Source organism: Mus pahari, chromosome 4, assembly GCF_900095145.1.
Source record: "Mus pahari chromosome 4, PAHARI_EIJ_v1.1, whole genome shotgun sequence".
NCBI lineage: Eukaryota > Metazoa > Chordata > Mammalia > Rodentia > Muridae > Mus > Mus pahari.
Genome location: NC_034593.1, coordinates 52411646 through 52422184, shown reverse-complemented (window position 1 = coordinate 52422184; position 10539 = coordinate 52411646). Strand labels below are relative to the sequence as shown.

Genomic DNA, 10539 nt, shown 5'->3' with positions numbered 1-10539 from the left:
AATTTTTTCTTACAATGAGTTGCTTTTGTCAGGATATAGTATTACAGAGGCAGAAATGTAAATAGGACAGTTGTTCACCATGGGAACTTGTGTGTCTCTTCTGCAGCATAATAGGAAGCATGATCCTCGCCTACCAAACCTTGCTGTCTCCTCTGATCATGCACTGTCTGCTTCTTTCCTCTCCATAAATTTCCCTATTGTCACATTATCCATAAGGCTTCCAGACAGAGATATATTTTGGTAAAATGAAGCATGGTGTAGTGTCTGCAATAAGCCTGAGTTTAAGCACTGCCAAATAAACTCTGAGCCCTAGCAGCCTGGACCTACAGATAGACAGCAGCAATCGCAGAGGTTAAGATGCAGCCCTTGGATTATGTGACTCTCTGCTGTGTCGGAATCTGTGTCATCTAACACACTTTCTGTTTCAAAACAAATTCTCCTCTGCTTACGAAGACATAATAAAGATTTCTGGGGTGACATCACAGGTGGAATATTACAAAAGAATAATTAATGTGAAAGAAGACAGGAAAGCCAGCCCTTTCCCTTAAACAAATGTGTTTCGGTGATCTAAGAAAAAGGAAAAGGAGCTTCCACCATGACATTTTTCTGCTACTAAAAGTATATTTTGTTAATACAAATATACCACTGTGTTAAATTGCAATGATCTTCATCATCACCATCATCAGCACCATCTTCAGTGAGTTGGTTGCTAGCACAGTTAAGAATGAGAGTTGAAACCTCTTTGTAGTTCAAGAAACTAAGGAATGTTCATGATTCCTGAAAATAGGAAATTGAATTACCCAAAAGCAAAAAATAGTAAATGAATAAATATACATAGAAATGCTATAATATAATAGACATTATATAATATGACCTTAGTTTAGGAGTATATAAGATTTTCAGAAAAGCATTTAATACATTTAAACTTCTTAAAAATCATTCGTGTTGCTTTAGACAACACTAGTTCTTTTATTCTGACTCCAATATATGATACCCATTTACTTTAGAGATATTATCTTAGGAATCATGAGTCCTTTGTGTACATTCAATTAAACATGTTTAACATTATCTAAACCATTAAGATTTTTTGATTATTCAGAATACCATAAAAGAAAATCAAATTCTATTTGAAATTACTACTGAAGTAGTATTAATTATGAAATATTTTCATAAATAGTTATAACAAGGCCTCCCTGATTCCCAGAAAAATGGTTTTAAAACATTGTGTTAAATTCACAAAGAATTAATAAAATATTATATTAAAATATATTACCATAAATGACAACATTTTCATACCAGCATCCAGAAACTGAACTTTCCAGCGTTCTTCAATGTTTTCAGGCATTGGTGTATAAATATAATAAGCACAGAGAATACAGAACAACCCAAAACATAGAATTTTGTATCCCATTGTAAGTCTTCCTTTAACCTCTGTGCAATGATGAGTGTCACCCTACACACAGACCATTAAATATTAAGTCAAAGGGCTTAAGTAAAGTCTTTGACCTATAAAAACCATTTAACAACACTGCACTTTAGAGGACGTATTATACTGATTTTGTAATTGCATGTCTAGTGAAATTAATAGCTAAGTATGAGTCAACATTAGACAACATGATAGCAGCTGACTGCTGTTTCTTAACCATACAATGTCAGCAAAGCACAATTAAGTAGGACTCTTGTCAAAGCACAAAATGAGAAAGAACTACTATTTTGCAAATATTGTAAAAATATGCTGTACATATACAGGTTCTCCACGGGTTCAAGGCTGCAGGCGGGAGAGGTTCCCAGCAATAAGGAGAAGTAAGCTTAAATCCTACCCCCAATCAAAAAGCTATCTTCAATTGGCTCCAATACTGCAAATTAAAGCATAGTTTCTTCCAATGGAGTCTCATTGGTTATATTAATCACACTTCAAGGTAGGCCTCATGCTAGGCAGTAGACGGCAAACATGAAATGAGACTGATGACATCTTTGTAAACTTTTTGTCTGAATACTGTTTTATTTGAGGATACCAGACTATTTCTGGGTTATTATGATTTATGAATTTGTGGTATTATGTTTTCTCTCTCTCTCCCCCCTCCCGTGTGTGTGTGTGAGTGTGTGTGTGTGTTTGTGTGTGTGTGTGTGTGTGTGTGTGTTCGCGCGCACGCGCACATGTGGATATGCATGATGTGGATGTGTTTCTTTTTTTGTTTTGCTGTTGTCATTGTGTTATTCTGGTTTGATTGCCTGTTTGATGTGATAAAGATGCAATATTGGAAGTTATTTAATTAATCTGAAGGGTAGAACACAGAAGGCTTAGAAAATTGAAGCCTACTGAATCCAATGAGATTAGGAAGGAAAGGGGAAAGTGAAGCCATTGCCAAAATTTCAGAATTAATTCATTAGATTCTGAAACTTTAATGCAGTGCTCACCAAACCTTCAACTAAAAAGCTACTAGTTCATGTAACTACTTGTATAATATTTGAAAACTTTGAGTAATGATTAAGAAAATATTTGCTGTACAATTGATTATGGAAAATAAAAACATTGAGCAAACCTTGGAACTTGTTCTTTCTTTGGGGAAACTTCCTTTGCCCTTTAGTTCTCATTGTTCTAAGACTTTCTATAATTGCTATCACAGAGCAAAGTCCTCATTTAAATTAACTGCCAGGATGTGGGGGGGGGGGGCGAGGCGGGGTGCGGGCCGGGTTTCGTGGCGGCGGGGGCGGTCTGTAACTCCAGGGGGGGGGGGGGGGGGGGAGCTGTCTGCATACTCTTAATTGTTCTGTGTGATTTTATGCTGTAACCTTTACCAACCATGTCTGTCTGAACATCAGAATATCTGAAGGAAAGGTCATTCTCAAGCACATGTTGGGAAATGGAAGTACACAGACTATGGATGGAAGAGGCTAAGGTGATAAGAGGCTACAAAATCTGAAGGAAAATCTCACATGTACACACTGGAAAGTCAACCAAGTTTTAAAATATTAGATTACATTTGCAAAGTTCTTCCTTCCTTTTCTCCTTTCATCTACATTGAACTTGCATCAGCAGTTCTCATCCTGTGGGTTACGACCCCTTTGGAGTTCAGATGACTCTTTCATGGGGGGGGGGGGGGGCACATATCAGATATCCTCTATATCAAATATTTACATTATGATTAAGAATATCAAAATTGTAGTTATGAAGTAGCAATGAATATACTTTATGATTGGTCATCACAACAGAACTGTACTATGAAGTCACAGTATTAGGAAGTTGAGAAACACTGACTTACATGTAACTGATGTGTCCTCTCCATTCAGTCAGGTAAGCCATTTTCTCTCAAATTTTCAAGAGTAGAATATATAGTCAGTAAATATAAGAAGACTTAAAAATTAACTGTCTAGCCTAGTCCATCTGAAGAACAAAGAGCACATTAAAGACTATGTTAGATAAAGTTATGAAGACAGTTAAATTCCACTTGTATTTCATGTTGCTGTGAAAAATACCTTGACAAGAACAATTTAACAGACACAGGGCTTATTTGGCTCATAATTTGTGCTCATGTTCTATCTGTGCCAGAATTCAAGGTGACGGGAACTTGGATTGGTTGTTCATATCAGCAGTTAAAAGCAGAGCACAGTGAATAAATAATGTATGGGTGCTAGTGCTCAGCCAACTTCCTCTTCCTTCATGCAATGCAGAATCTTCTTCCTAGATTGGCAACTCTTCCCAACTCGTTAATGGGCCTTAACTACCTTCAGAGGCCCCACTACACTATAATTACTGTTTGTGTGTCCATTATATTAGTAAATCTTCTAATAATCTTCCTACTCCTCTTGAACCCCACATCATATATCTATCATTATCTACCTTTAAAGGTCTGCAAAATATTTAAAAATTACAACAATTAAAGTTGAACTTAAAGTTGAGGAGTTCTGGAAGACAGTAGTGAGAAATAGGTGCAGTGGCTGTATGTTGTATAAATAAATTTATAAAAGAAGAAAGCTGTATAAAAGAATGTATATATATATATATATATATATATATATATATATATATATAGAGAGACAGAGAGAGACATAGAGAGAGAGAGTTATCACCCGTGCCAGGATGGAGNATATATATATATATATATATATATAGAGAGAGAGAGAGAGAGAGAGAGAGAGAGAGTTATCACCCGTGCCAGGATGGAGGGGCTCTTTTTGTTATTGTTTGCTTGTTTTTGTATTTTTGTTTGTTTGTTGTGTTTTTTCAAGTCAGGGTTTCTCTCTGCAGTTCTGGCTATTCTGGAACTCACTCTGTAGACCAGGCTGGCCTCCAAATGAGAAATCCACCTGCCTCTGCCTTCCAAGTGCTGGGATCAAAGGCATGCACCACCATTCCTGGCTCAGGATGGACATTTTGATGATATTAATGCCTCTGAGTTGTCCATGATCCTATAGGTACCCCTTACCGATACTCCTATAATTAAACCAATAAACATTGGTTCACCAAGTAAGATATTTGTGGAATCATTATTCGTTCTAGTGTTGGTTTCTTTTTTCATTTCCTTTTTTATTGGATATTTTATGTATTTACATTTCAAAAGCTATTCCCTTTCCAGGTTTCCTCTCCTGAACCCCTTAATTTGAGAATTGCTCCTTCTAACTCTATGAAGAATTGATTTGGAATTTTGGTGGGGATTGCATTGAGTCTGTAGATTGCTTTCAGCAAGATCGCCATTTTTACTATGTTAATCCTGCCAATAAACGAACATGGGAGATCTTTCCATATTCTGAGGTATTCATTGATTTCTTTCTTTGGAGACTTGTAGTTCTGGTCATACAATCTTTCACTTGTTTGGTTAGAATCACGCCAAGATATTTTATATTGTTTGTGACTTTTGTGAAGGGTGTTGTTTCCATAATTTCTTTCTCAGTCCATTTATCCTTTTGAGTAGAGGAAAGCTACTGATTTGTTTGAATTAATTTTATATCTAGATACTTTGCTGAAGTTGTATATCAGCTTTAGGAGGTCTCTGGTGGAATTTTAGAGTCACTTCAGCATACTTTCATGTAATCTGCAAGTAGTGATATTTGAGCTCTCCCTTTCCAATTTCTATCCCTTTGACCTCCTTCTTTTGTCTAATTGCTCTGGCTAGGACATTGAGTACTATATTGAGTAGGTAGGGAGAGGGTGGGTAGTCTTTTCTAGTCCCTAATTTTAGTGGAATTGCTTCAAGTTTCTCTCCGTTCAGTTTGATATTGGCTACTGGTTTGCTGTATATTGTTTTTACTATGTTTAGGTTTGGGCCTTAAATTCCTGATCTTTCCAAAACTTTTAACAAGAAGAAGGGGTGTTTAATTTTGTCAAATCCTTTTTCAGCATCTAATGTAATGTTCATGTGTTTTTTTTTCCTTTGAGTTTGTTTATGTAGGGGATTACATTGATGAATTCCCCTATATTGAACCATCCCTACGTCCCTGGGGTGAAGCCTACTTGATCATGGTGATTGATCATTTTGATCTGTTCTTGGATTCAATTGGAGAGCATTTTATTGAGTATTTTTCCATTCATAGGGCTGAACTCACAGAGACCCTACTGTATCTGATTCCCAAGTACTTGGGTTAAAGTTATGAGCCACCATGCCTGGCTTGAAGAACATATTTTATATAGAACTCCTCAATAGTTTTACAAAGGAAGGACTTACTTTATGGACACAATAAGACCCAGAAGTGTCCTCAAAATCATGAACAGATAGTAACCTATTTTCTCAGGTTGATTTCAGTATTTACAATAAATATTTTTCTTGTTTAAGCTCTCTTTTAATATGTTGTCTACTGTCAGTAAGTGATTGCCACAACACAAACAGAAGCACGCGCGCGCACACACACACACACACACACACAGAGAGAGAGAGAGAGAGAGAGAGAGAGAGAGAGAGAGAGAGAGAGAGAAGTGAGGAGGAGTGGGAGGGGGAGAGATAGAGTATCCTTGGTGAAGATCACTGAAAATTATATAGTTATTATACGGTTTAAGACTAAAGCTATGCATTTAGTTTAAATTAAAAACTAATTACATAGAAATATAAGACACAAATATTAGTCATGTGATTTTAAATTGCTTTACCTAGGGAAACTATTTCTTAGAATATCATATAACGCATCCTTGTACAATTAGCCTATGACACATGAAGGTTTACAAAGCCCTAATTTCAGCTTTTAGAGGGTTTGTATAAATTTAGGAATTTTATAGAATCAGTTTTAGGAATTATGAAATCATACATTTATCCACACAGCATTACCATGTAAGAGTACATCTTCATGTAAATCTTCAGAAAATATGTCCAATATGGTAAGCTAAATGCCCAGTAATCATTAGCCCATGTAATAGTGTCAGAAGCAGGGCATCTCAGCAGCAATGTGCAATCCTGTGATGAAGTCTCTTTGGACCTTGCCTCAGAGCTCACCCATCACGGACCATGCAAAATGGTGGGCCATCTCCTGAAAAGCCACTTGTATGCCTTTAGACTTTCCTAGATGGCTTCTGACACAGTATCTTTTCAGTTTCCTTTTTTTCCTCAGCAATTGAGGCATTTGTTAATTTTAATTTTTGTTTAAGTTATATTAAAGTGCATTTGCCTATTATTAAACTGTGCAAAGATAATTAGAATTGTTCTTTGATATTTGGAAGTTCTTCAAATCATTCTCATTAAGATCCAACAACATTGGATTAGTAAATTATGAGTAAAATATGCTATCTTGGTTTTCCTGCTATTTTTGTTTTTGCCATGAAAAATAATTGTCTGGCTTAAGTTTTTATGCATATGCATTTTATATATATATATGTGTATACATTTATATATGTAAAACATATATATACTTATGTATGTACACATACACATCATATGTATATTATATATATATATGTAGACATTTATAAATTTATAATATATGAGTATATAGAAAAAGTGGATTGAACAAATACCTATGAATCATATTTGATTTAATTACTTTTCTTTTACATGTAAATTTTAAAATTATTCTATATGCGTCCCAATTAAGTCACTCTGTTATTTCAGGAATAGGTCCTCATAGGCCATAGAGTATTATGCTTTAATATTTTTGTTGATTTTTCTGTGATAAGACAGAGAATGATGCACCCTTATTTACTATTGAATATTTTTGTCACTGTCCTATGGGGTTGCAAACCCCTTCAGCTCCTTCAGTCCTTCTCCTAAGTCCTCTATTGAGGTCCCTGCACTCAGTTTGATAGTTGGCTGTGAGCACCCATATCTGTGTTGGTCAGGCTCTGGCAGAACCTCTCAGGGGACAGCCATACCAGACTCCTGTCAACAAGAGCTATTTGACATCAGCAATAGTGTCTGGGTTTGGTGTCTGAACATGAGATGGATTCCCTAGGTGGGGCAGGCTCAGGATGGCTTTTCCTTCAGTCTCTGCTTCATTCTTTGTCCCCGCATTTCCTTTAGACAGGAGCAATTCTGGGTTAATATTTTTGAGATGGGTGGGTGGCCCCATCCCTCAACCAGGGGCCATGCCTAACCTCTGTATGTCGTTTCTGCATGTTCTCTCTCCCCTCTGTTGTGTACTTCAGCTAATGTCATTTATCTTTATCACTGGATGAAAACTGGCATTCCCTTTGTGCATATAAATATTCTCACCTTATTACAATATTACTACTGGTATCTATCAGTCTATTAGAACCTATTGGTCACAATAAATAACATTTAATGGGAAGGGTAAAGAAAATGGTTTCTCTTAAATAATGTCTAATATTAGAAAAAATAAGTAACTTTCTCAAACATATACAGTAATCTTTGTTATATCCCCAATTCAAAAAATTGTGTTCAATAAACTTATGATTCTTTGAAATGTTTGGATTACATCATTAACTAAATTCTTACCTTATAAATGTGCCATAGATTAATAGATTTATTTTTATCTAACTATTGTACTTCCAGCTTATTCTCAAACCAAAGCAGGAAAGCAGTGGTGACGTTGGGAGTGACATGGCTCCAGTAATTGCATCCTCTGTGTAGTCATGTGTATGCCATTTCTAAGCTTTGAGGCACAAATGAGTTCATCATCTCTTTCCAGGCCATGTTTACAAGGATGTAAGTTAAAGGCCAAATCTATAGGTGATAGTCACTGACTAGCAAGGGTAATGCTGTACTATCTGCAGGTCCTTGATAAGAAGCATTTAGTTTTCCAAGAACTGGTTCAGGGTAAGCAGGATCATTTTTATATATTTTGTAGGAAGTAACTGAAGTTACCAAACTTGGACGGATGTTTTGATCATTCAGACATATAAAGATGACTTTTATTCTCCTGATGTAATTGTCATCTCAGAAGCTTACTATTGAATAGCTCACCTTTTCTAGTACTTTCTGAACTCTGCCTGGCAGGTTCGACTCAGCTGTTCTGACTTAAAACTCCTCTCCAAGCTGACTATCAGCTTCTGACTTAATTGTTCTGTGAGGACTCATTCTAACTTTGTCAATCTGTTCTAATTTTCTGGTTCCCTCTCATTCTCTGGCTTGTTCTGTTTTTACCTGCAACCTGTTCTTGTAAAACTTCCCCCAAGTATATAGGCCTCCCCCTCTGCTGCTACTGCTTCTCTCTCTCTCTCTCTCTCTCTCTCTCTCTCTCTCTCTCTCTCTCTCATTTAGAAGAACAAGTATTTTATTGACTGTCTTCCATAATTAATAGCATTTACTCTGTTTTCTTTGTTATTAGATATTTTCTTCATTTACATTTCAATTGCTATCCCCCAAACCACTTATCCCCCCCCCCCCCCCCGCCCTGCTCCCCAACCCACCCACTCCTGCTTCCTGGCCCTGGCATTCCCCTGTACTGGGGCATATGATCTTATAAGTCATCTTTTTCCAGTCTGTTCTCCTAAGAGTTGGGCATATCCTACCTCTGACTCATTCTGTTAAATCTCTCTCTGATCTGTCATTTTTTTTCTGCCCCTCAATGAGATGAGACTTTCAAGCATGGCTGCTTCCTTCTACAAACTAAATTTATATACAGTGTTGTATGTACTAAGGGCATGTCTGTATTCCAGCCAGAGGGATTAAAGGTATGTGGTATGTCTTCATTCCAGCAAGATCAAACATACCTAGAAGGTATTTGTATGTGATCCCTTGCCAGAACAACCATATTGCTGGATTAAAATTTTTCTACAGGGACAGGTATTTATTTCCCTGCATGTCCTTGGGAAGTATTTAATCTTTTATCAGATAAGCATATCAACCTAATTGTCACCTTCCTTAAGAAAACTGAACTGTGTTCATACTCTTGATGAGATGCCATAAAGGTATCAATTTCCTGTAAATGGGTGTAAATAAAGGCTTGTGCCTTAATTTTTATCTTTGTATTCTGAATCATTCTGCAGCTAAAAATATATAATAAATGCCAATGAGGAGATATATTTTAAACAAGATAATTGGAAAAATTTTTTAATAACCTGGGATAAATTATAACACTGAAACCATAGTGATTATTCTCATTAAAATTATACCTTGCTTTAGACATCTATGAATGTTTCATTCCACTTTCAACACTGGAAAAATATCCACTCTTTTATGCTCAGTCATATATATACATATATTAATAGCATTTACTCTTTTTTCTTTTTTCTTAGATATATATCTAATAAAATATAAGTAATATATATATATATATATATATATATATATATATATATATATAATATATATATCAACCTAACAACTAATATAATCAAGAGAATAATAGTGAATGGCAAGACTATCTTGTTTATAATGGTATTTAGCTTAATTTCTTTGTGAAGATTTGTGACAGAACATTATTAGCTAATACATTTTTTTCTGAAACACGTTATCCTCTTATATCAACCTCGAAAGTGCTTGGATTGCAATGGCAAATGTGCCCACCCTGTAACAATCCATTTTTAAAATATGTTAATCAAAATATAAAAAAAACAATGAAAACAATAAAATGCCAACGACAAATTTTACATATTATATGTATAGTTACTATTGTAGAGGCTTTCTAAGATGTATACATGTACATATGTAATAAGAATTTAAATGTTGTTATATGGTAACATATGTAATAAGAGTTTAAATGTTGTTACCATATAACAACATTTAAACTCTTATTACATATAACAGGGTGGTAATGCCCTTATTAAGATATCTTCAGACTTCTTTGGAGTTATTGACCGGGTATGCCCCTTAGATGTCCAAACATTATAGTCTTTTACCAAGGCTCTTGGTAACCATCCAGAACTTAATGGTGAGACCATATTGGTATAGACACCACATACCTGAGTCATGGAACGTGGAGAGAACCAGCTGGTACTGATCTGGAGCCTTTATAGCCTTACTAGATAGCTCCCATATTGTAGGAAGGTGATATGTACTCTATTAGAAGAGAAAAGTAATCAGTATTACCCAGCTGTGAACCATGAAGGCCACCATAATGACTTCCCCAAAAGGACCTAAACAGTAGTGTCACTCAAGTGTCATGAGAATGAGTAACCATTTTCTGATTGGTTTTAAGACTTGTTCCACAAGATAA

The 10539-nt window shown here is 35.7% G+C and overlaps 1 protein-coding gene across 1 annotated transcript in view; it reads right to left on the bottom strand.

Moving 5' to 3' along the window:
• The window catches only part of LOC110320951 (arylacetamide deacetylase-like 2), a 15991-nt gene extending 14553 nt beyond the window's left edge, over positions 1-1438 (bottom strand). Inside the window, exon 1 of the mRNA XM_021197036.1 lies at positions 1274-1438. Coding sequence (XP_021052695.1) covers positions 1274-1411 — 138 coding nt within the window. The 5' untranslated portion in view covers positions 1412-1438. The remainder of the gene's footprint in view (positions 1-1273) is intronic.
• Between the last annotated feature and the right edge of the window lie 9101 nt (positions 1439-10539).